The sequence below is a fragment of the Staurois parvus genome, unplaced genomic scaffold (genome assembly GCF_062004578.1).
Source record: "Staurois parvus isolate SC_StPar_1 unplaced genomic scaffold, SC_StPar_1.0 ptg000579l, whole genome shotgun sequence".
Taxonomy (NCBI): domain Eukaryota; kingdom Metazoa; phylum Chordata; class Amphibia; order Anura; family Ranidae; genus Staurois; species Staurois parvus.
In genome coordinates, this window is record NW_028318375.1 from 2,011,440 (window position 1) to 2,039,076 (window position 27,637).

The window sequence follows — 27,637 nt, forward strand, 5'->3', positions numbered from 1 at the left end:
GGTTCCTTGAGTTGTCAGTCCGCCCCTGCTCATCCTGTATGCTATGCTGTGTAAAGCCCAGATGTAGGCTGGTCCTTATGTACGGGCCGTGTAGTTGTATTTGCCCCAGGCTAAAATTTTCCACTACTTCCCTGGGGTTTACATTCAAGTAGTTTTATGTTTGTAGATTTTAAGATTTCAGTGCTTGCATGTCCTATTATTCATTATATAAATCGGTGATTACAAATTTGTATAAATCATAAAATTTCCACTACTTGAGCAATGGGATTAGCTTTTGTACAGCCCCTTTCCCAAAAGACATTGCTACACAATAATTTTCTCCACCCTTTTATTAAATTAAAACAAAAAGGCTATAATATCTGTTAAAATGCATGACAAATAAGATAATAAAACTTTTTTTTCTTAAATGTGGACACATCACAAAATAAAAAAAGAATATATATATTTACAATATATCTTCAAATTTGGTCACTTTTACATTAGATATTAACAATTCTAAAATTTTGTGGCAAAATGACCTACTCTGTGTGTAATGTGCACATTTGAGGGTTATTTTTTGTGTCTTGGCTACCTACAGTGCACAGATATCTGGTGCTCTAAGGTTTATTGCATCCTATGTTCTTTATTTATATACAATATGGCTCAATCAGAACACAAAAGTTACCAGCCATGTCTTCAAACATACTAATCAGTGCAACACATTTCAGTCCTTTGAGCACTATATATTTTACAATAAGCACACGCTTTATGAAATGTGAGGTTCTTCTTATTTAAATATATATATATCTATCTATTAAAATCTAACTTTAAAACACTGCTACACCTCTTAAAGCAGCAAGTACCTCACTACCTGTTTTCTAGTCTATCAGGGATATTATTTTTCCACACTCTCACTTTTGGCCAGCGGCACCAGCTTCAATCTGCAGTATTAATTCCTTCATTGAAAAAATCCATGAATTTGCAGATGAACAGACTTGGCAACCTCCAGTTGTGCTTCAAAAAATAATATATTTGTGTTTTTTTTTCTTTTTAGTAAGTGCAAAGCAAACATCTTGTGCAGCTACATTGGTCCTAGGGTTAGAAATGTAACCATGATCAGCACTCCAGGCTGTAGGTTTTGGCGTTTCAATCACCAGTTTCATCCCCTGCTTTTTCTGGTATGACCTCCAGGCTTCGTCTGGGTTTGGAGACCTCTGTGCTTCCAGCGGTTGCCTTGTTTAGTCCACATGATAAAGCAGCATAGTGAATTTGCTTTAGGTTCTCGCTGGTTTCTGTTTTGGCATACTTGAGAAGATCTGCTTGTCCCTGTAGGATTAAACAGAAAAATCTGAATTAGATTGAGAGGATAATGTCTGAAGCATAGGATAATGCTTTTGCTTACAGAAAAGTCATAATTTTCAAGCCGCTTATCTTAGTGTGGGTTGCAGCAAGCTGAACAGTCCAGACATATTTTTCCCTGGTTACCAATATCATTTCTTTCTAGGGGTTATCCCAGACAAAATAGGTGACATAAGATGCAGGGATGGATTTCTGCATAGCCAACAAAGGTCATGGCCCAAGGCAAAGGGGCTGCCATCCCTTCATGTTCCTGACTTTCAATAACACACTACATTGGTTCTGTCTGTACATCCGTAACAGAAATGCTGGGAGAGGAGAGGGACAGTATGTCTAGGTTTACTGATGAAGAGTAAGTGAACTCTTTTTTTCCACTCCAAGATCCAGTGTGCCGTGCATTACTATGACATCTATTTTATTAGTGTTATAGCCAGTCATTAGGGATGAGACAGTTTGCCTAGGAGGGCAAAAATATAAATCTGGATCTGACCAACAGACCTAATGGATGTGTATAAAACAGTTCCAAACAGAAGCAATAAAACCCAATCACCCCAGTTGGGTTTGGTCGATTTGTATACAAAGTGGTTTCATGCTAAGGCCATGGTGCCCAACTTGTTGCCCTTTGTTATATGATGTGTGGTTCTCGGACCTCAGCAGTCTGTAGTGGAAACTGAAAGGATTAACAGCACTGAGCTCTATAAACCTCATGTAACATGCTCACAGTTTTGTATTATCTTCTGCAGCATGTATCTGACCCAAAAATGTAGCATGTGCACAATCTCTGACCATCACTTCCTCTACTAGATCTGCAGTCTGGCACCCAATAATGGAAAGAAAGTCCAGGAGACTCATAAAAAGCTATGTAATGATACCCATGCTCTATTGCAGGGGTTTGCAAACTTTCTAAAACAAAGGAACAGTTTATTGTCCTTCACACTTTGAGGGGGCCAAGCTATGACCATTGTGAGTGGAAAATGCCCTGGTGTCAATGGGAGTAAGCAATGCCCCATCACTGGTGTCAGTGGGAGGAATAGTGCCCCTTTGTTGACATCATGGGAAGGAAAAGTGCCATATCATTGGTGTCAGTGAGAGGAATAGTTCTCCCTGTTTGGTGTCAGTGGATGAAATAGCATCCATCATTGGTGTCAGTGGGAGGACTAGTGCCCCCTCATTGGTCTCAGATGGAGGAATAGTGCCCTGCCATTGGTGTCAGTGGGAGGAATAGTGCCCCATCATTGGTGTTAGTAAGAAGAATAATGCCCCATTGTAGGGATTGGTGGTAGGTATACTGCTCTATTTTTGGTATAAGTGACAGGAATTAAACCTCCTTGCTGGTGTCAGTGGGAGGAATAGTGGTGTCCTGTATCAGTGGGTGGAATAATGCCCCATCATTGGTGTTAGTAAGAAGAATAATGCCCCATTGTAGGGATTGGTGGTAGGTATACTGCTCTATTTTTGGTATCAGTGACAGGAATTAAACCTCATTGCTGGTGTCAGTGGAAGGATTAGTGGTGTCCTGTATCAGTGGGAGGAATAATGCCCCAAGGGCCGGATAAAGGCAAGCAGTTGGAGACCACTGCTCTGTTGGTTATTCTGTATTCAGAAATCCATCACCATGAATAAACACCAATAGATAACACTCTATAGCAATACCATTATATAAAAGATGTGTAACTTTCTGCATAGATGCTGTCATGTAAAATGTCATTTCATTTGACCATGGCAAACAACATGTATTCATGCATTTCTCTATATAGAGAAATATTTATCATGCATTTGTATTAAGTGCATTAAAAGATGTAGAAATACATATATGAGTGAATAGATACCTAGCTGAACTTCTTTTACAAACAAAATGTCTGCAGCACAAAAGGATCCACTGCACATGATCACAATAAGTAATATTATAAAACTGCACAAATGGAAAGCATTGGCCTTGAATATTGAACTTTTCTAAGTACACATACCTATAGCAGAATCCCAACAAAAACAACTAAAACACAGCTGGAATTAAATATACTCCACATCATTAATCATGAAAATATTGTCATACTAGTAGACAGATGGTAAATGTACTACTTTCGAGCAAACATGCACACTTTTACTACTTACATACAGTACATACTCACCTCAATGTTGCAGCATCAGTCTGATGCTGCAGCTGCTCCATGTTGGCTCCAAAACTGAGAACTGAGCAATCACATGACTGCTGATCACTCAGTTCTCAGTCAGCTCTAAGCAGACAGTGGTGATTTCAGTCACCTCTCTCCGCTCTGCCCCTCCAGCGCTCACTGGAGCACCAGGATGAAGAGGGGTGGGTGCAGCACGCTTCAGCTCTCAGCTGCATGCTGAAAGACAAAGCCAGCTGTCAATTAGGCAGCTGGGTGGATCCTGACAATATGGTCGGGATCCTTTCAGAGCCTGGAGCGGCTCTGCTACCTCAGCTTACAGCAGGCTTTAGCCTTCTCTCAGCTGATTCTGAGACACAGGAGAGCAAAAGTGCACTCCTGTAACCCACAAGAGAAGTGTGGCCAAAAAAAGTTAATATTAACTAATTCGCCCTAGACTGGTGATCCAGGGATCTGATACTTAAATGTTACATATTCCCAAGGTGTTAAAGCATTTTTGACCTTAATCAGACTCTAAAAAAAAAAAAGCATCTGTAAATGGTCCCTATGAATGCTCACATCTTCCTGCCAATGAATGAAATGTGCAGCGGAAGGAGTGTAACAAGAACACTGGCAATGCCAGGTCAAGGAATGGATCACATTTGCTGGATTGCAATAATTATCTGTAATATTAACAGTTATGACATTTACAGAGTCCAAGTTAAACAAATGTGTGCATAAATTACACACAAATAAAAAACCATGACAATTCTTGGCAGTTCTGGGCCAATCAACCATCTGTACATCACTTAACAGGATAACAGTAGTAAACATGAGCTTGTTAACAGACATACATTCTCTATCCGTGCAGCTTGAGCCTTACCAATTGTCACACCTGACAACGTGCAACATAATAACATCCGGAGAAAATGAAAGTGACGCCTCAGAAATGACATTTTTTCCAGATAATCATATCTTGTGTGGTAAGCCAAGATACAGAATGGAACTACAAAACACCAGCTGTGCTTCGAATGATTTTTTAAAGGTAACCTGTCTAGACAGAAATATGGGTGTTGCCATTGCAAGCCTCAGAACTGTCAATGTTATTGCTGCTTTACTAATTAGTTAATCAAAAATAATTATGCAGCCTAAAGCCACCCATTATTGGCTCGAATATCAGCCAGTTTAGCAGGGACCGGCCGGAATTCGATCCATCTATTGGCAGGTTAGTTGTACTGAAGTAGATCCATCGATACGCAAAGATATAGATGACGGTACTGAAGCTTGCACATTTGAAAACAAGTCAGCAGTGACAGATTCCCTATAAAGAAAAAGATTGTCCACAGACATAATTGGGGTTTATTTACTACAGCTGGAGAGTGCAAAATCAGGTTCACATCTGCATAGAAACCAATCAGCTTCCAGGTTTTATTGGCAAACCTTAACCCCTCCCCACCGGCGCCTCCCGGCCCTTTAAGAGTTTCAGAAGCCGGGAGGCGGGATGGGAAGGGCGGGGTTTAGGGATCATGTGACCACTATGACACGTCATCACGGCGGTCACATGATCGGGAAAGGTCCCGATCAAAAGAGCAGACTGGGACCTTTCCGTGAGTACCGGACATGTGTGCTGGGAGAGCGCAGGGTGCGCGCTCTCAGCACATATGTTTTTTGTTAATTGCACGCAAATGTGCGGCCGCTCGGCGTCTAGGCCCAGACGCTGGGAGGCCACACATTTGTGTGCGGCCGGCATGAAGAGGTTAACGCAGAGCTCCAGTCAAAAATTAAAAAGAAATAAAAGTCAGCAGCTCCAAAAACTGCATACTGATGTCACGCCGCCGCATCCTCATGGAGGTCCAGCGGACATCTTTGTAAGTGGAATATACATGCCATTTTATTGCTCCACGTGGATGCCTTTGCTACTTTCAATAAAATACTGCACCATAAGCACTTTCCTTTCTGGGCTCATTTGTTTAGCTAATCCCTTCAAGATGGAGCCCTCCTTTGGTTTGCTAATGGTGGAACAGTTTGCTGGAAGGATCTCCTCCTCTGGTATATGCCTGCGCTGCTTATTCCTTATACTGTGTATGGAGGTGGATGAGGCTGACCTGTGGAGGAACTAAAGTCCTTTGATTTCAATGCGCATTGAATATGTGCTTCTGGTGAGTGCATTACAAAGAAGGATTTCTCTCGGATTCATGCATCACTTGACATCATAATCACTTCCTTTGGACTTTATATTTGGAATTATTTATCATTCAATTTACATAGTTGCATAGTTAGTCTGGCTGAAAAAAGACAAAAGTCCATCCAGTTCAACCATAGAAAAAAAAAAAAGTTATAATCCTATACCCACAGTTGATTCAGAGGAAGGCAAAAGAAAACCATCAAAGCATGATCCAATTTGCTCCTGCTGGGAAATAAAATTCCTTCCTGATCCCCCGAGAGGCAATCGGATATTCCCTGGATCAACTTTACCTATAAATGTTAGTATCCAGTTACAGTGGGGATCGAAAGTTTGGGCACCCCAGCTAAAAATTTGTATTAATGTGCATAAAGAAGCCAAGGAAAGATGGAAAAATCTCCAAAAGGCATCAAATTACAGATTAGACATTCTTATAATATGTCAACAAAAGTTAGATTTTATTTCCATCATTTACACTTTCAAAATAACAGAAAACAAAAAAATGGCGTCTGCAAAAGTTTGGGCACCCTGCAGAATTTATAGCATGCACTGCCCCCTTTGCCAAGCTGAGACCTGCCAGTGTCATGGATTGTTCTCAATCATCGTCTGGGAAGACCAGGTGATGTCAATCTCAAAGGTTTTAAATGCCCAGACTCATCTGACCTTGCCCCAACAATCAGCACCATGGGTTCTTCTAAGCAGTTGTCTAGAAAACTGAAACTGAAAATAGTTGACGCTCACAAAGCTGGAGAAGGCTATAAGAAGATAGCAAAGCGTTTTCAGATGTCAATATCCTCTGTTCGGAATGTAATTAAGAAATGGCAGTCATCAGGAACAGTGGAAGTTAAAGCAAGATCTGGAAGACCAAGAAAAATATCAGACAGAACAGCTCGCAGGATTGTGAGAAAAACAATTCAAAACCCACGTTTGACTGCATGATCCCTCCAGAAAGATCTGGCAGACACTGGAGTTGTGGTACACTATTCCACTATAAAGGGATACTTGTACAAATATGGTCTTCATGGAAGAGTCATCAGAAGAAAACCTCTTCTACGTCCTCACCACAAAAATCATCGTTTGAACTTTGCAAATGAACATATAGACAAGCCTGATGCATTTTGGAAACAAGTTCTGTGGACCGATGAGGTTAAAATTGAACTTTTTGGCCGGAATGAGCAAAGGTACGTTTGGAGAAGAAGGGGCACAGAATTTAATGAAAAGAACCTCTGTCCAACTGTTAAGCATGGGGTTGGATCAATCATGCTTTGGGGTTGTGTTGCAGCCAGTGGCACAGGGAACATCTCACGAATAGAAGGAAAAATGGATTCAATAAAATTTCAGCAAATTTTGGATGGTAACTTGATGCCATCTGTGAAAAAGCTGAAGTTAAAGAGAGGATGGCTTCTACAAATGGATAATGATCCTAAACATACCTCGAAATCCACGGGGGATTACATCAAGAGGCGTAAACTGAAGGTTTTGCCATGGCCTTCACAATCTCCTGACCTCAACATAATTGAAAATCTATGGATAGACCTTAGAAGAGCAGTGTGTGACAGACAGCCCAGAAATCTCAAAGAACTGGAAGACTTTTGTAAGGAAGAATGGGCAAAGATACCTCAAACAAGAATTGAAAGACTCTTGGCTGGCTACAAAAAGCGTTTACAAGCTGTGATACCTGCCAAAGGGGGCAGTACAAGATATTAACTCTGCAGGGTGCCCAAACTTTTGCAGACGCCATTTTTTTGTTTTCTGTTATTTTGAAAGTGTAAATGATGGAAATAAAATCTAACTTTTGTTGACATATTATAAGAATGTCTAATCTGTAATTTGATGCCTTTTGGAGATTTTTCCATCTTTCCTTGGCTTCTTTATGCACATTAATACAAATGTTTAGCTGGGGTGCCCAAACTTTCGATCCCCACTGTATATTCTGTGTATCTAGGAAACAATCCAGGACTTTTTTGAAGCAATCCACGGAGCTGGCCAGAACCAACTCTTTAGGGATTCTATTCCACATTTTCACAGCTCTTACTGTGAAGAAACCTTTCCATGTTTGGAGATTACATTTCTTTTCCTCCAGACGTAGAGTGCCCCCTTGTCCTCTGTGATGACCTCATTCATTGATTATATTTACTTGATTGTTCACCTACTGTCAGGATTAGTCTTTTGTCACTTTTGCGCTGTCATTTCAGCGTGGCACAGTTTTATATTATTCAGTTGCTCACTATACCGCTGTTTCAGGGCGCTTCACCTATAATACTTGTCGTGCTTATTCACTTACAGTCACCAGTTATTGTATTCATCTATTCATTTAGAACGTTATAGCATTGAGATATTCATCATCACCATACTTCTTTAGGAGCGCTGCACTTTCTTTCCTTTTTTAGCTACAAAAACTGTAGCTGCTAATTTTTAAAAAAACAGTCATTCGCCTGTCTCAGGATCCAGAGGTGTCATCACTGCAGTTGGTTTCACCGGCCGGCCTTGCTCTCCAGTGCCAACATCTTAAAATGTTACTAAACCCAGGACCCTGCATTCACTATATCTGGTCTCCCACAGTACACACAACATGGAAGTGCAATTATTTTAGTAAATATAAACTTCTATCAGTGTTCAGCAGAAGACATGTTAAAGCTTGTAGGAGGCATTTTCTTTCTGCTCTAGGAGGATGCAGAACCCCTGACCTGTCTGGACAGTGCTGATTGGACCTGTGCTGATCACATGCACTCTCCCAATTAAAAAGAAAAACCTCTCTAGGGGACACTCAAAAAAGAGGAGGATCAGAGAAGTCAGGATCAAACAGCCTTTTTACACAATGCAGAGGATTACCCCTTAGGTTCCACAGTGAGTATAACAAGCATGCTTTACTGCATATACAGACTGATTTTACTGTTGTGGGTTTAGTAACACTTTATATGTAGGCGCCCAGCAGCTTTATAACCGGGTGCCCACTGCGCATGTGTGAGTAGCGGTGAGTCCTGTGAATGGTCTTCGTAGTCTTCTGGGACCTGTCACATGTTCTAGAAGACTACGGGGAGGGGCAGTTCAACTCCCCTAGGTGATCGCAGCAGAAGTGGGAATCTATCAAAATTGGGTACCCGCTCCCTAAAAGGTGCCAATTTCTCAGTGGGAGCGGGGGAGCAGTACCTAAAGCGGAACTTCCCTTTTTGGGTGGAGCTTCCGCTTTAATTGAACATGCTGAGGTTAGAAGCTGATTGGTTTCTATGCAGACGTGAGACTTTGCACTCTACAGCTTTAGTAAATGAACACCAATAAATCAAAAAGTGCTGGATAGCTGGCAGCTGTTTCCGTAATAATTATGAACAGGTTGGTTGTTATTTTATCAGTCATTTGTTTCTGAAATTTAGACTGTAAAGATGTATCCCTGTGAGGTCTGAAAATTACACCTTAAAGCAGCAGTAACCCCAAAACCAAAGATGTAATATATTGCAGCTTAACCACTCACCCTCCAGAGGATTTACCCCCCTTCCTGACCAGGCCATTTTTTGCGCAATGGCGCTGTGTTACTTTAACTGACAATTGCGCGGTCATGCAATGCTGCACCCAAATGAAATTTACGTCCTTTTCTTTAGGTGGTATTTGATCATCTGTCCATTTTTTGCGCTATAAACAAAAAAAGACTGACAATTTTGAAAAAATTAAACGCATCCAATGAAAAAAATTCTAATTTCTTTATAGAATTTAGGCCAAAATGTAGTCTGCTACATGTCTTTGCTAAAAAAAAAATCCCAATAAGTGTAAATTAATTGGTTTACATGAAAGTTATAGCATCTACAAATGGCGGTATACACATACTGGAATTTTTATTTATACTAGTAATGGCGGCAATCAGCGACTTATAGTGGGATAGCGGGACTGCGGCGGGCATTCTGACACTGGGGGGAACTGACTAACTGCCACTGACATCTCCAGTGACACTAATACAGTGATCAATGTTAATACAAAGCACTGACACTGTACTAATAACACTAGGCAGGAAGGGGTTAACATCTGGGGCGATCAAAGGGTTAACAGTGTGCTGTGTGTGTTTTACTAGGGAGACTTGCTGTTTTGTATCTGTCTGCTGTTTAGAGAGATACAAAACCGCATGTCCATACTGACAGGAGAGAGACCTGTGTTGTTTACACACAACTCTCTCCCCTGTCAGCTTTCCCTGACGATTGCCGAGTGCCGACCGGGAATCGCTGGCCGGGACCCTGTGACTGACACCTCTAGCTGCCAATAGAGGCATGGGTAGGGCATGCACACGACCCCTACTCGAAAATGCAAATCATGTATACATACACGTGATTTTACGCAGCCCTGCCACCCTGTACCAGTACATCCGCTATAAGGCGGAGGGCAAGCGGTTAAGTCCTGTAAACATGGGCCGAATATCGGTCACTATCAACCAAAAATCGGCTGGTGTGGACACCCGCCGAATGGCCAGCTTCTGTCGAACGGGCATGCTACAAAACCAGTATCCGATTGGCATCTGATTAGCGCTGGCAGTCATTGCTGACCAGTATGTTCTGGTGGGGCGGCAGTCCCCCTGTCTGAATACAATATCTCAGCGGGGAGATTACTGTACTAATTTAGTACAGCGAGGTCCTTCGTTTTTTTTTCCATTCAGCCACTTGGTTGTACAAAAAAAAACTGATGGTGTGTACACAGCCTTACCAATCATTAGAAGTGGTGGCTGCATTAGTTTTCTAGGTTTTTTTCCCTGTCTGTATTCAGCTGGTGTTCTGGCCAGTAACACACCTCCTGTATTAAGGTGCCTACACTCTGAATGGGGGAGCACAGGGTGCACCTTTACACAGCAGAATGATCATTCTAGGGGTACGGGAGTGTTAGATGTACTAGTAGATTTAGATACACTAACAAACTGAAGTCAAACTCCAGCTACCACTTTTTAATCAGTTACAGCAACAGCTGCGTTTCTTTTGGGTTAAAGGTTTTACTTGAATAATAAAAAGATGATCATTGTAAGCACCCCTGTCAGAGTTAAATGGTCACAGCCCTGTAACTACTACATCTGCAGGGCAGCTTGTTTCATTGAAAAACAACAGACGTACTGGCAAGATCACCAGGTTAAAATAGAAGAAAGAAATCCTGAAAAAGAAAATGAATGCAGCCATCACATCTAAGAACTGGTAAACCGCAATATAACACATTTGCTTTTGGGTTTAAAACCGCTTTAAGATGCATACCCTTTCTACTTCATTCATTTTTCATTCAGCCATCATTGTAATGCCCCTGTCTACCAGAACTTTCCTGTGTATCCTGGAACACATCTACTGAAGATGTTGGAACACCATCCTTGGTGCCTCTCACATACAGAAAGCCTGGTGCCTAGGAAACATGAATGTGATTGGTAATGGAAAATGCAAAGAGTGCTACATGGCACAGGCTACACTCCATCTAAAGAGAGCTGAAGTAAATTCTGTGAACTTTCTGATTTAGCACAGATGCGGCTTCTAGTGCATGCCATTGACAGCTCACTGAATTTCTTGTTGCTTGCTATGATTTTACGTAGCGCTGCAGATCCAAAAGCTCAACAAAATGTATCCTATGAGGGAACGTGAAGTTTTAATAGAATTGTGCTATGTTAAGCTAAGGGATTTTTCTAGTGTGGGAGAGGCCTTGCATTCTTATTGGTCAACACCATTTGGCAGATATGGCAAAGAAATTGGATTGGGTGAGTCAGGAGAAAGAAAGAAGAAACGCAAGTTAAAATTGGACGCAATTGAAAGATGTAACACTGGGTAGCAGTGCAGGAGCCTGAATTCAGATACCTTAAGTGGTGGACTACAGAAGCAGCTGCATTTGGACTATCAAATTGTAGTGTTCTAGGGGAACCAGACGGTAGGTGATTGGAATCCTCCTGTTTGTGCCAGACCTTTCCCTACGCTGAAGTAGAGCAGTAGAACCCTGCTGTCGACCCAGGAATCTACTCTGCAGACCAAACGGGAGTGGAGAGCCTGAGGCTTGTCCAGGGGAAAAGAAAAAAAAAACCTAAACGGGGCCAAGTATAGGGTCAGCCTCAGATACTCCAAGTGGTGGGGTTGTTTATTAGCAGGGTCTGCACAGTTTGATGAATTTTGGTTAACTAAGCCTGAATCTACCATTCCTTCAGGAGAGGATCATCCAAAATCTGTGGGGAAGCAAAAAAAGAAAAGGGGCTAGCACCTTGGTAAGATCCACAGGCCTGAGAAAAGGAAAAATAAAAAAAAATAGGTACATGTAAGAAGGGATCTCTGAGTGCTACACAGGCTGAATGGCCTCACATAAAGGGGGAGGCAATGATCGACCTGGTGGATTACATGAGAGATTGTAGCTCCCAACGGAGTTAAAAAAAGATATTTCCAGTATAATGTAAGTGCTCCATTGGCCTTGATCCCAGGGAAGAGAAGCTGTGTCACAAGCCCTTACATACCAAGATGGTGATCTAGGTTTGCAACAGCAGCCCTCAGCTGTCTTGGCTTCCCAATGGGCACACCCCCTTCATGGACAGGACTCTAGAGGTGGCTGGACCAAAGCCTTGGACCTTTATTGCACCCTGAAGCTAACTCAACGCATTGCACTAGGTGAGAAAGTGAACACCTCATGCAGGATCCAGTGCCCCCAGCAACTTTACAGGTCAGCCCTGCATCTTCTCCCTAGCAGGGTACAGGTACAGTCCCCCAAGGATCAGCCGAGGAGTCAAGCTATTCAGAAATCTGCAAAAGGAAATTTCAGTAGCTATGGAGCAGCTAGGAATCTTGACAGAAGAGCCTTGAAGAAAGAAATTTCAAAAGGAAATTGTGACGGACCGTCTGTCACCCCAATTAGGTGATTCCGTCAGAGAACTGCTTTCTCACCGCTGTAATACAGGAGCAAGGTATTACAGCTGGGCATCGCACGCCACACTAGCTTAGGTGCAAAACTAGAACTTTTTATTGAACAGAAATACAGGTTTTTATACACTTCAGAAATAGGGGCAGTCCCCACATGAACAATAAAAACAAACATTACACATTGGGATAAACATCCCACACTGATTAGGTAAGAGCTTGATCATATTATCATAAACAGTGCAAATGATGAACAGTACAGCCAACAGCTAACAGTGATCTAATTAACAGTAAGCTAATCAGCAGCATAGCACCCAGACAAGCCAGGGAGCCCACCCTAGACAGCCGGCACCTCCAACCCTGCATATAACAAAGTACATTACACATGCTGTTTCAGGTGTTTGCTTCACTTGTATAACCTGTCCATTATAAGACAAAACTCATGCAATATCCCAACAGTCTGAAAAAGTGGAATTCATTTATCTTCATAGATTTCTTGAGGGAGATGGTTGATAAATATTTCTGTCCCATGTGGAGGAGCTTCTCCAACTCAGTCTGCAAGAGGGCCACCATATTTCCTCTGACCATTAACCTGTATAAGATTAATATTACATTCCCATCCACTTTAGAGGGAAGCTCTCAGCATCAATCATGTTGTTGTCCATCATTAGAGAATGATCTGCTCTCTCCATGGGCCAATATCAGAGGGTAGAAGGCTAGCCCCCAGTCCCCTCCAAAAGCTCCTGTCCTGTTGGGACTGTCACAGAAATGAATCCTCTCGTAGCAGAGATAAGATTTCCATTCTCAAGGACACTAGGAAAAAACTAAAGGTATGCTGGGTGGGGTTATACTGGGTTGTCCTTACAGCTTTGCTTGCCAGTATTCAATTTCTCTGTAGGTGGCAGTAAACCCAATGGTATAAGACTGAGTTCCTGTGTCCTGTGATGTACAATTAAGAAATATATTTCATGTTTTTTTTTAAGCCTGGAGTTTAGCAATGTGTGTTTTGGGCTGTTTACCTGCACACCCGTCAAACTGGGATGAGTGGCTGTGATTGAGCAGCCACTGCATCCCCACAAACTTGAACTGGCTGCTTGGGCACAGCACCTGGAAGCTCAAGCCGCAAAAATAAACGGCCTAGTCATGGACTACGGGTACCAGCATGAAAGGTTCCAAAGCCTTCTTTCCTTACTTGCTCTCACCTATCCGTCTCCAGATACTGTACAAGAATTGGAGAGATGTAATTGGTCTTTTAAACAATAATTACAGTACTACTGCTTCACAGCATGACACAGGATTCTGCTAAAGAAATGTAGAAGGAAGCTATATGGTGACCTCTTTCCACCTATTGTCTGCCACGTCAAATGGCACATTGGAGGCTCTTTGTGGTATCTGCTGTATGCTTTTATGTTGGCTAGTTAGGATTCCTCCGTTCTAATTAAACCAGGAAAACAGACATGCTTTAATTCAAAGCAGACACAGTGAAAGACCTTACTGAGGCATGTAATTGACATTTCACTCTACATTGGGACCCTGCAAGGATCAGACAGCTATTCTTGTTTTCTTGTTCTTGCACGAATTATGCCACTGTTACTGCCATTTGCAGGAACACAAAATACGAGGAAATGCTGTAGGAATTCTAAGAAAGTAATAACAATGCAATTGATTATGGCAGGCTACAGGAAGCAGAGGTACCAATATGGGATACATTATCCAGAATACCTGGGAGCTACAGCTTTTTTACATCTCTTTGTAATGTAGGGCATTGTACTGTCAATCTACAAAGCTGCTCATTATTTACTATATGATAACCTTCTCATTGGATGTAAAAATTTAAATTTAAATTAAAAAATGAAATGTAAAATTCACAAAAATAAATATTAGAAGGTGTGGAATCCTCATTTATTTGCATGAGATTAACATTTAATGCCTAACTCTGGGCATAGATAAAATACTTCACATTGTGCAACCCCCCTTCCCCCCAGCTGAGGCAGAATATAGTGTTTGTTTGTCTAGTTAGGACAGTCACTGTCAAACCAAAAAACTCTAATAAACACAAAAACCTACCCCCAGTGTGTGAAAATGTGTTATAAATCAACAACCCCACATACAGTTATTAAAGTGGTTCTAAAGGCTCAAAGTTTTTTTTACCTTCATGCATTCTATGCATGAATGTAAAAAACCTTCTGTGTGCAGCCCCTCTAATATTCACCTGCGTCCCCTCTCGATCCAGCTATGTGCACTGGATTCTTGGCTATCTCAGGACTCCCTCTTCTCATTAGTTGAGACAGAAGCAGGAGCCATTAGCTCCCACAGCTGTCAATCACAGCCAGTGAGCCAATGAGAAGAGAGAGGGTGGGGGCTGAGCAGCGGCTCTGTGTGTGAATGGATACACGAAGCAGCGAGTGCCCCCATAGCAAGCTGCTTGCCGTGGGGGTACCCGACAAGAGGGAGTGGCCAGGAGAGCCTGCGGGGGACCAGAGAACAGAAGGATCCAGGCTGCTCTGTGCAAAACCACTGCACACAGCAGGTAAGTATAGACATATTTGTTATTTTTTTCTTAGAAAAAAAAACAACTTTAGATACACTTTAATGATAATCTAAAACCATACATGTAAAGCTCTATCCTCAGTGTTCACAAACATTCAACGTAGGTAATGTCCCTTTAAATCTACAATACACCACGTGCAATTTATGTTTTAAATACAGAGAAATGCATACCTTAATCCATGGTCCCATAGTCTGGTTCCAGTTATATTAGTTATGTTAGTCTACTTGCTGCCTCTCTCACCGACATTATCACATCCAATGTATAATTAGGCCTCGTTTACATGGACGTACTTCAACCCCCACACACACTTCCCATTCACTGTGCCCTGTGGCTGTGTCTTAGGTCTGTACTGAGAGGCATTTGGGCGGTTGATCTCTACTGAAGGTGATTTGGGTGGAGAGAGCTCTGTGCTAGGAAGAATTTTGCAGAGAGAGATCTCTACTGGTGGTGTTTTGGGGAAAGATTTTTTTTGGGGGGAGGGATCTCTACAGGGTGGGATTTGCACTCCTCCCCCTTGTACTTCATGTGTTACTAACTCCTGAACCCTGCATTTTGTGCCTTATGCACTCATGAACACTGCACTTAGTGAGTTACCCACTCCTGACCCTGGCACTCTGGATGTTACCCACTTCAGACTCCTGCACTCTATCCGTTAAGCACTCCTGACCCCTGTGCTCTGTACATTATGCAATCCTGACCCATGCGCGTTAGGCACTCTGACCTCTGCACTCTATGCAATTACATACTCCTGACCCCTGACCAAGGCATTTTGTCTTCATACTTTTTCAATAACTGCCTCTTGTTCCAAAAGTCTGTAACCTATCATTTCAAGGCATGTTAAACATGATTTTGTGGGTGTGGCTACAAATGGGTGGTAAAGGGTTAAATGGTAAATATGGGTATGGTCAGAAGGCTGTCCCTGGATTTCATTTAGAAAATCTGGTAACCTTACTTTACAATAACTCCATGTGTACAGCTCTGCCCAAGACTACACTGTGAGCAACCTCTATATAATGCCTACAGATAGAAAAGATCATAATCAAAATCTATATAACTGGCACCTAACTCACTTATCTTAGAAATCTGAATGAAAACTATACCCCCTGGAGCACTATGCCACCTGACTGTTGACAGTTTACACTGACCTGTACTAGCCACAGTTCAATAAGATTAACACAAAAGGGAAAAAAAAATAAATTGCAGGTCAAAAAAGAAGCTATAACCCCACATAACAGATATTATCAAAAAACAGGTCGGTATGTTCTGTATTTGCCATCTATTTTATTTGGTTTCCTGCAAATGGCTGAACTTTTATCAGCAATCTACAATGGGATCAGAAAGAGTTCACTGCTCAACCTCATTTAAAAAAAAAAAAATTATTGACAGCATGTCAACATTTAGCTAAGTGGATGACCGGATCCTTGCACAACCAGCAAGTAGGTTTTGCAAGCTTAAAAAAAAATTGATCCTCTAAACCCCACTAAGTACATTATAGGAAGAGCAGAAATGCTTAAACTGATAAACCTATCCTGGGTTCATATACATGCTGGATACTAATTACTGATTACCTGAAATTTTTTTTAGGTAGTAACAAGTAGTTTTATCACATCACATTAAAGTGGGCCTTTGAACTTTGTTAGAACTTTCATTATTAGAAAAAATGCTAGTATTTTTACCTTTTCTCAATACCTTATTTAAACTTTTCCACTGTCCTACTTTCTCCTTCCCTGCCTAGGTGATACCAGAGTATTCTGGATGGCCTGCAGCCCCCTAGGTTACCCATGTCATATATCCCAAGAAGCTCCAAGCCAGGGGCGGACTGACCATTTGGGCCCGGGGTCAGTAGGGGGCACCATGAGATGCCCCTGGTACCTTTTTCATAGGCTTTATTGAGTTTGGGCAAGGACACAGGGGCCCCATGATCCCCTATTGCCCGGGGGCACCATGATTTGTCAGTCCACCCCTGCTCCAGGCATTAACTTCCTGCTATTCCGAGATTTAACCATTCTTGCTTTAGCTTTTGTACTTGTTGCCATAATGTCATAATGTGAGTATCCATGGATGTTGACATGGTATTGGCAACGTCAGTGGATACTCATGTTATAGCGCTAGATCTCAGAGTATGCATGTGCAGGATCTACTGGCGCATCATCAAGGGGCCAGCCATCAAAGAGCATAAAAACTGGCTCACGATATTCCCAATACAGAATTGAAAATGATGGCAAGAGAGAAGCAAGGTAAGAGGTAAACTGCAGCTACAAGCAAGATTTTAGAGTACATGGACTGGTAAGTATGTATTTTTTAATTGTAATTTAGTAACATTTATTGTACTGTCTCTTTAAAGTGTATTTTCACTTTTGCAGCCAAACTGGGATAACACTGACTTTATATTGGTTGCACGGTTTCATTCACCTAGCATAACATATGCTTGAAGTGATATTAAAGGTTTTACTTTTTTTTTTTAAAACAACATGTCATACTTACCTGCTCTGTACAATGGTTTTGCATAGACCAGCCCCGATCCTCTTCTTCTCAGATACCCCATAGGTAGGCTGCACTGTGATTCCCTTCTGTGCCTGGGTACATAGATGATGTGAGATGATCTTACTGCAAGTGAGCAAGAGGTGGAGCCACCCACAGTGTAGGGAGGTACTAGAGTCTGGCCAGGTGTCTTTTTGAAAAGGTAAGAGATGTGGAGTTTTTTTGTTTTTTTGGGGGGGGGGGGGGGAGGCATGAGGGCTGTACAGGGATGTGTGTGCAGAGATGGGGGATGGGAGGGAGAGTGGTGCAGAGGTAAGAGCTAAATAAGGGTGGAAGTGAGATGTGGACAGTCGGTGAAAGAGACCTGAACTCGGCACTCTGTAAGTAGCACTCCCCTGAACCCTGTACATAGCGCATCCCTGAACTCTGTATTTAATGCACCCCTAAACTCTGCACTCTGTATGTAACAAACCCCTGAACTCTGCACTTGGTACATAGCGCACCCCTTAACTCTGCACTCTGTATGTAACACACCCCTGAACTCTGCACTCGGTACGTAGCGCACCCCTGAACTCTGTACTCTCTACGTAACGAACCCCTGAACTCTGCACTCTGTACAAAGAGCACCCCTGAACTCTGTACATAACACACTCCTGGTATTTAATGCATCTTTAAAACCCTCTCGCTGTAAGTAAAATTTGGCCACACTCACTAATCGATGCAGTTTGGTAGGGACAGGGGTGTGGTTGAGTTCCTGCATCTATTCTCTGAGGGAAAAAAAAAAGCCCTGGCCAAAATACATCTTGCTTGGCTTTATGGTGAACAGTAGGTTCAATTGGCTTGTGAGGGATTCTGTGTGTACAATTCTGAAGAATCCATTAGCGTATCACTGACAGAGCAAAGATAATCGCAGACACAGTGTTGATGGCTAAGCAGGAGTGGACATGTTGCTGCCAGTGTTCAAATGTCCCATAAGACAAGAAGTTCCATTAAATAAAGTGAGTACTGTGGAGCTCCGTGTGGGGTGACCTTGTCAAATGTGGACGGGATCAAATCTTATGGCCCTCTGCATGGGAGCATAAATAAGGAAGGATGCTGATTCTGTCACTGCTGTTCAAATAATGGGTAATAAAGAAGCCAGCAGCTATGACATCGGGGAACAAATGAGGCATACAGCTGAGAAATGTGCAACAGAGCACAGACAGAAAGAAAATGCTTTCCTATGAAATATTATTACATTCATCTAAGGCTTCTATTGGCTTACGGATCCATGGTAAGTGGTAAGACTGGTAAGATAGTACAGCGGTGTTTGGGAAAGGTGGACTGTGCCATTCTGTTCACAACAAATAGCTTGTGTCCAATGTAGGTGCTAGATAGCTCAGCATTAAGACATGGACTCAGCAGAGCCAATTTTTTTTTGAAGGAAAATCTTATTGGGAGTAACAAGTAACAAGGGGAAAAAAAATTAGCCAATGTAAGAAACATATTCCATAAAATAAATTCAAAATGTTTGCTCAATGAATCCTTGAGGGACCTACAATCAGTAGATAAGGAACAAGGACACAAGCCTTGAACCTCAACCCTAACCTCCAAATCTACCACAACAAATGGGTTTACCAACTTACCTCTAACTTCTACATAGCATGTTACTGGTTACTATTATATCTGTGAAAAAAGAGCAGCCAGGTGATGGACTAGTGTTATAATCCAGGAATGGGGGCATCTAGAAGTATATACAGTGAAGAGGGGCAAATTGTACAAATCCAGCACGAACTGAAGATGGTTGCCTAAATACTAACACATAGACCTTCAGGACTGTTGGTTTGCTTCTGCTTCTAATAGAAACATACAAACAAAATAGCCGTATAATGTGTTACAAGTGAAGTTATTTTACAGTATTTCCTACCGTAACTAAAGCATAGAAATAGAAGTCAACCAGCAGCATACACAAAGAGCTAATACATTATTTTTAACAGCACAATATTCTGTATTCTCTGTGTAGCAATTGGAAGCATTTACATTTAATATTAGGTGTTTGCTAAAACTCTTTTTGATTACAAGAATGAAGTAGGCCAGAAGGAATGGAACAGAGTAGTAATCCATCCAATGATGAGCACAGCTCAGGACCATATGGTTAGTCCAGGATGAAATGTGCAGGGAATGCAGTTGTGATTCAAAGAATGATGTGGCAGATTTACAAGCTGATATCTACCTTTAGTATAGTTATGTTCCATGTAAAGCTCTCCACAGCCTTGAGCATCTTCCTCTCTTTCAAACCTTCTTTAGTCCCAATGGAGTTGAGATTCTCGTGGAATTCCATGGCTGTAAAAAGTTACAATTTATATGAGTACATGGTTGTTTTTCATGTGTCATTTCTCTAATCCCTGTAGCATTTCTCTCTTTTTTTCAAGAAGTTATCCTCTTTTATCTAATCTGAACTTCATTAGGAAATAGAGAAGATTCAAGGCATTAAGAGCAAAGCAGATTGAAGAAAAGATTTTTAAACAGAAAAACTAAAAACTTAGATTGGATTCATCACATTTTTCAAAGGGAAAAAGTATTATGAGTTATAAGTACAAGCAAATGTAGGACAAAAAAAAAAGTGATTTTTTTTTCTTTTTTATTGGAAATCCCAACTACCCACCCAACATGCCATTACATGGGCTCAAAGTCTTCTCTTGGACTGTCCATCTATTTTACATTACATAGAAATCAGCAGGAGGAAGGATACTTCTTTTTTATGCTGCTTTTGCTGTAATATAAAATACAGTTAAAACTCAAAAGGTCTTGGGGTCAGATTTTCTGAGATCTCCCGTTCAGACCTTGCCATCACTCTATAACACTGGGGGGGGGGGGTCTGCCTTCAATATAACCATCTGTTCACCTCAGTGTTCTAATAAGAAAAGCTGCAGGCCTTGCATCCATTTACATCTGTAAGTGACTGAATATATTTCACCAACGATTAAACTCTTACTGTAAAAAAAAAAAAAAAAAAAATACAATATGTCTTCAAGCTCTATGCATACATATGGACAAAACAGAAAGCCAATCAAATGAACGGGGAATGGGGATTTAGGAAATAATTTATTGAAATAAAAAGCACAGTTGCCTTGGTAGGAGAATTGTTTTTTCTTTCTTTTTTTTTTTTCTTTTAATTCATTTCAAAAGAAGACATTTGCTTGCAAATGCTATTTTTGACATCTTTGTAACTAATTTATATGATGTATACTTTTTAATGGAAGTGATGTTTTCCTTTAAAACCTGGAAAGATGTTTTATATGCACTGATGTGTGTCAGTACTGTGAGAATTGAACTTCATCTGAAAAACTATAAAGCCCATGTATGTATGAGCACAAACCATACTATATTAATAGAATAGGATGTAGGGAACTGGAACTCAAGAATTAATGCATTCACTAAAATAAAAAAAAATAAAAGTAAATAAAAGTCTTCTTTGTGGAACAACCCTCGTTAAGCAATACATAAGAATAACGTGCATTTCTAAATATACTAGTAACTTTGTGAATGAATTCTTTAAACTTATTTATACAAGTGTTTGTATCCTCTACGGTCTGCCATGCCTTTGTACTCCAATCTGTAACAGCATGCTTGTATTTAGCAGACAAATATTTTAATGGGCTGCCCAAAGTATTCAGCGGTTGGCCTTCTCACTTCCTTTTCCATGTTTTGTGTCAGCAATTGTTGCCAGATCAGATATGCAGCCTGTATGTAATATGTGGCACGTGTTTAGACAAGATCTCAAAATGTAGTGCAGATGCTAGCTGAAAAACAACTTTAATCTTTTTCAATTTCAGGTCTAGAAAGATTACTTTTCTATTAAAATTAGGAATGGACTCTTACCATCTTCTTTCAGGCTTATTAAGTGTTCTTGCAAGAACACTTATTGTTATCTCACAAATATATTCTTATTATTATAGCAAAATTTACCACGCTAACTCCTCCCACAGTTTTTACACTACAAAGACAAGTAATATATCAAAACGTGCGGATTGTTCACGATTGGATTGCTATTACTTTGTGGAACGTTTCGCCAAATGGTTCACGAAATATCACGGTTTTTGTGGTGAAATTTGGCCATAGGAATGAATGGAGCAACTTCAGTGGGAGCTGACAAAGCTAGAGTGTGAAAGGAAAAATCAGGACATGATTTCTAAACTGCCATCACTCATCATTTTCCAGCCCACCTACACAAATCTTATATCAAAACATTCAGCTATCCCTGCTGCCACTAAAAATGTTCACGGCTAAGCCATAGTCCTGATAGTTTTCACAATATGACCATTTGTTTGCAACTCACGCCGCCCATTGACTTTCATTGAAACTTCACTCGCAGCCACCTGAAATTTGCAGGGTCATTTCTAAACTGCGACTGTGCCTTCATTTTTAATATTTCAGAGACATACTATGCATCAAAATGTAGGTCTGGGTCTTGTGAGTCTCACAATATAAAGCTCTTTGCTGTAGGATTTATACTTAAAGTACAACCGTTTGCAGATGGCAACTGCCAGTGAAGTGACCAAGTTGGAGCAGTGTGTTTAAAAAAGCTCCTCTCAGCTTGCTGTGAGTGAGTTGCCATAGCAACTGAAGGTGACTCAGCAGGCAGCAGCAGAATGACCAAAGCTAGACTGTTAGCTGCAAAAATAAAAGTTCAAATGCATTTCTCACTCTATCAGGCTTGCCATGTGCACTGCTTACATTTCATCAATCACTTGGTTAGGGTTGGATGCAAGAACACTTCACACAATTTCCCCAGAAATTGTACCTTTTCTAGTAAAGTGTTCTTGCAAGAACACTTATTGTTATCTCACAAATATATTCTTATTCGTATAGCCTTATTTACCACCCTAACTCCTCCCACAGTTTTTACACTACATAGACAAGTAATATACCAAAACGTGTGGATTGTTCCCGATTGGTGTGCTATTACTTTTTGGAACGTTTGGCCGAATGGTTCAAGAAATATCGCCGTTTTTGTGGTGAAAGTTGTCCCATAGGAATGAATGGCGCAACTAGAGTGGGAGCTGACAAAAGCTAGAGTGTGAAAGGAAAAATCAGGACATGGTTTCTAAACTGCCATCACTCCCTCATTTTCAAGCTCACCTACACAAATCTTATATCAAAACGTTCAGCTATCCCTGCTGCCACTAAAAATGTTCACGGCTAAGCCATAGTCCTGATAGTTTTCACAATATGAACATTTGTTTGCAACTCACACCGCCCATTGACATTCATTGAATCTCCATTCCCAGCCACCTGAAATGTTAAGGGCCATTTTTAAACTGCGACTGTGCCTTCATTTTTAATATTTCAGAGACATACTATGCATCAAAATGTTGGTCTGGGTCTTGTGATTCTCACAATATACAGCTCTTCGCTGTAGGATTTATACTTAAAGTACAACCGCTTGCAGATGGCAACTGCCAGTGAAGTGACCAAGTTGGAGCAGTGTGTTTATAAAAGCTCCTCTCAGCTTGCACTAGAGTGAGTTGCCATAGCAACCCAGCTTTGTCAGCAGAGTGACAAAAGCTACTCCGCCCACTCCAGTTGTAGACTACTGCTGCAGGCAAGAACACTTCACACAATTTCCCCAGAAATTGTAGATTTTCTAGTATTAATATATGTAATTATTAGTCCTAATACAGCATTTAAGTAGCATGGTCTGCAAAGATGAAAATCAGTGCCATTAATGTAAATGTACACCCTAATTGAATGACATTAAGTTTGCTATTTTGGTTTAATAAAATATTTGTATGTTTTGTTAATTCTCATTGCTTCTATCTCCTACATCTTCACTGCAGCCACTTCCTGTCTACCTTAACAACGCAATCCAGAGATTGCTGCATGCAATTTCGTAGGTGGGTTTCCTGGTGAAAAACATGGAACATGCCTTCGTAAAGTGTGCTTAAATAGGCATTCACTTGTCTCCATCAGTTGCCTGCATGACCAGGTATATTTTAGTGCAAATTTGAAAGTCTTGAAAATGTCTTCAGAAATTGCATTAACATGGTAAATTCCATCTCGGTACAAAGCTCTTCCACCTCTCATTCATTTGTCTCACCCATTCATTGATTATTAAAATAATAAACACCTTATGAAACCTTTTTTTTATTCACCTAAGTCTGCCACCTATGTCCCTTACTGCCACCACTTTTGAGAGCGACAACCCATGAATCCAGCACTACAGCCTATGCTCTTTGTGACGTCATCACGCTGCTTTGCATAGAAGAGGACTTGTGACCCAGCAAGTCATGTGACCCCAGATTTAGGTAAGTAAAAAGGGGATTTGTATTTTTTCCTTTTTAAAACAAACCCACTCATTATTTTGGGGGCTATATCTGGAGTTTGGCCTAAAAGCTTATGTGAGATTTCAAGGTTTAATAAACTTGAAGGATGCATTTTGGCATTCATCGTCAGAATTCAGCGTATTTCTGCACCCAGGAGTTGTTGGTGTACAGCCATGACCAGCAGCCTGTATATATCAATAACATTGCACATCCGAGTGGTTATACGCATACAGGGATGAATGAGCAGCCCTGGACACCCACAGCAGATTGCAAAACACAGTGCGTTTGCAGTGAGGTGAACGCACAGGGATCGATGCGTTTGCCGCACATGTGTGAACCGGGGTTCAGTGTTCCTACTTTATACTATAAGGCCTGGTTCACATCTATTCAGCGATTCCTGCACCCACAACCACCTGCATGTGAAAACATGCTGCTGTGAGAAAACGGCTGAATGGCACCCCCACACATATAAAACGCAGTGCGTTTGCAGTGAGGGGAATGCATAGGGATCGATGCGTTTGTTGCACATGTGTGAACCAGGGTTCAGTGTTCCTACTTTATACTATATGGCCTGGTTCACATCTATTCAGCGATTACCGCACCCACAACCACCTGCATGTGAAAATGGCTGAATGGCACCCCCACACATATAAAAACACAGTGCGTTTGCAGTAAGGTGAACGCACAGGGATCGATGCGTTTGCTGCACATGTGTGAACTGGGGTTCAGTGTTCCTTCTTTATACTATAAGGCCTGGTTCACATCTATTCAGCGATTCCCGCACCCACAACCACCTGCATGTGAAAACATGCTGCTGTGAGAAAACGGCTGAATGGCACCCCCACACATATGAAAACGCAGTGCGTTTGCAGGTACCTCAGGGAAAACGCCTGGTTGATCTCCCTGTGGGCCGCGTTTTGTAAAAGGGAAGTGCAGCAGCCATACCCGAGCAAACACGGCCTGCACACACGGAAAGATGTGAACCAGGCCTTAAGCCCCTATGACTGTTAGGAAAGATTAACAAAACAGTTAACTATGGGTGAAAAAAATATTTAAAGGGCACTTCTGATAATAGAAATCTGGGATATGTTCAGTTTTCCAAGTGGCTGTACAGCCCAGACACAGTGTCTTTGATATTCGTTGCCACATGAGTGGGGTCTGCTTTGGGCTTACCATTATTCTCTATGATCCTGTCCAGGGAAGGCCACATTTGGGTGCTCATTATGGAAGCAGCAGCTGGTGAACGTTGCCCCATTACATGGTTGACCATTCAACAAATTGGAAAATCTCTTTGTGTGCCATAACATCTTGTATCAATGATGAAACCCCTTGTTATCACCTCCTGGGGTAGGCTTAAATAGCCTGATAATCACAAACTAGACAACTGAACTGGGTCGGTCTGGCCCTGATTACAGCTGGCCACTAGTAATGGTTAAGATTTGGGCCATTTTACTTTTTGAAGCTTGCTTTATAACCTTCATTCAGCGGGCTGACAAGCTTTTATATAGCACATGTTGCAGGCGATGGTGCACTGTAACAAAATTACAGGGAGGGAAATAGCATGGCTGCTTAAAAGATGCTGCAGTCTATGGAGGGAACAAAGTCATGCAGAATCCAGAAAATAGTGTTAAAGCTGGATTACATTATCTAAATCTTGTTTGTTTTCACTGTCGCCTTGGTCTGATCCTATTTTTACCAGCATGCCATATTTTACAAAAAAGCATCAAAGAATGATTTTTTTGCTTCTGACAATACAACTGCATACTCTGTTTACTCCTATAATCAAGCTTAGACATACTTTCAAATAATAATATAAGTCAGAATTGTACATTCATCCTGTATAAACCTCTCTAATTTGGGCAGAACTTCAGTCAAAAACATTTCTCTTATTTCTAGTAGAGCGGAGACCTCTCATAAATATTGCACAGAGCTAATTCTACATAATTACAATGAAAATGAATAAACTCCTAACAGTTCAAAAATTCTGTAAACACATGTAAAATCTAAATTCATAAGTTAAAAATGTATTAAATAGTCAAATAATTACCAATGATAATAGTAATAAAATGTTAATAAAGCACAGAAAGTGCTAAAGACATTAAATAATCAAAACAATTAATAAAAGTGAACAATTGTGCATTTTCCTATGTCCACAGCAACAGTAAATTCCAACTATATGTAGTAAGTGTAGCAATATTCAGTTCCAAAATCCTCCTCTGTGTGATCCACTAGAAAGTGCTTTTAAACTTCAGGACAAAAACTCGACTTATGGTTTTGGGTGGCTGTGAGTTACGTTTTTGTTCTAATATTTAAAAACACTTTTTGGTGGATGACTTGAAAACAACAGTGTGGAACCCCCTCATAGTATTTGCAGTAGACTTGTGGAGATCGGAGAACACAAGCACTGAGATCTCACTATCAGAGATCCTTAATCCAGTATTAAAGCAGTAGTAAACTGCAAGTAAGAAAAAAAAAAAATACATTGCATACTAGCACATTATGTAAAACTCACCTTAAAACTAAGCCTTCCAGCAGCACGCTGTCACCGCTGCAGAGGCGGTCCTTCTTCCGGGTTTGTGATCTCCTGCCGTCTGACAGGCCGGACCACGATGACGTCACTCCCTGGAGTCCCAGGCCACGGCACACAACAAATGGTTGATGGCCGGGACCTGTTCATCGGTGAAGCAGATGACATGACAGAGCTCTGTGAATGTAAAACACAGAGCTCCGTCATGTCAGAGGGGATTTGCCGGTTTTTGTTTCCCTGAAAAGCAGGCTATAAAAACCTGACACATCCCTTAGTAAAATCAGCAAACCGTACACATCAAGCACTGTTAGGTACACAGTTAACCCTTTGCTTTCACACTAAAAAAGTGGCAGTTGACTAGTGCAAAACTACCTGAAAAGTGGTTAATCTGATTCCAAGCGGAGTAATATTCACTACAAAAACTTCAATGCAATGTTGTATTTATTAGATCACATGAATCATAGAAAAGGTTGAGATTCACATGGTGCACATATTGCAATCATAGTAAAATCAAAGAATTAAAATGAAAGAACCATTCGGCGTCTTCACAAACGGTTGTAAAGTCTAGTCTAATGACAAACCCTTTGCTTTCCCCTAGGTTTTAACCCCTTCCCAGCCTGTGTTATTAGTACAGTGTCAGCGTATATTATTAGCACTGATCTCTGTATTAGTGTCACTGGAGATGTCAGTATATTGGGAATTTTTTTTTTTACCAAAAATATGCAGCAGAATATATTTTGGCCAAATTTATGAAGACATTTGTTGCTTTGTGTTTTATTTTTTTATTGGATATATTTTATAGCAGAAAGTAAAAAAATAATTGTTTTTTTTTCAAAATGTTCGGTCTTTTTTCTGTTGTTAAAAAATAAAAAACCCAGTGGAGATCAAATACCACCATAGCTTTATTTGTGAGAAAAAATTATATAAATTTCATTTGGGCACATCATTGCGTGACTGCGCAATCGTCAGTTAATGTACCGCAATGCCTTATAGCAAAACATGGCCTGGTTAGGAGGGGGGTAAAAGCTTCCGGAGGGTAAGTGGATGATCATCTAGTGTTAATATTAACCCCTTGACGCCGACGTAACACAAATATGCGGCCTCACGGACCTGGGCTTTTTTCCGTGGGGCCGCATATTTGCGTACCTGTCTTTGTGCTGGGAGCGCGCCGCTCGGCGCGCTCCCAGCACCAAGACCGCGGTGTCACTGAGAGCCCCGAGTCCCGTTCTAACGATCGGGACCCGGGACTCCCGATTCCGGGTCACGTGATCGCTGTGATAGCCTCTGATTGGCTATCACAGTGATCAAT

General features: G+C 41.2%; 1 protein-coding gene across 1 annotated transcript in view; it reads right to left on the reverse strand.

Moving 5' to 3' along the window:
• Positions 1-311: 311 nt before the first annotated feature.
• The window catches only part of PLCL2 (phospholipase C like 2), a 279,318-nt gene continuing 251,992 nt past the window's right edge, over positions 312-27,637 (reverse strand). The window contains exons 6-7 of the mRNA XM_089692224.1: positions 19,709-19,818; positions 312-1,305 (exon numbers count right to left, since the gene is read on the reverse strand). Coding sequence (XP_089548350.1) covers positions 1,126-1,305; positions 19,709-19,818 — 290 coding nt within the window. The 3' untranslated portion in view covers positions 312-1,125. The remainder of the gene's footprint in view (positions 1,306-19,708; positions 19,819-27,637) is intronic.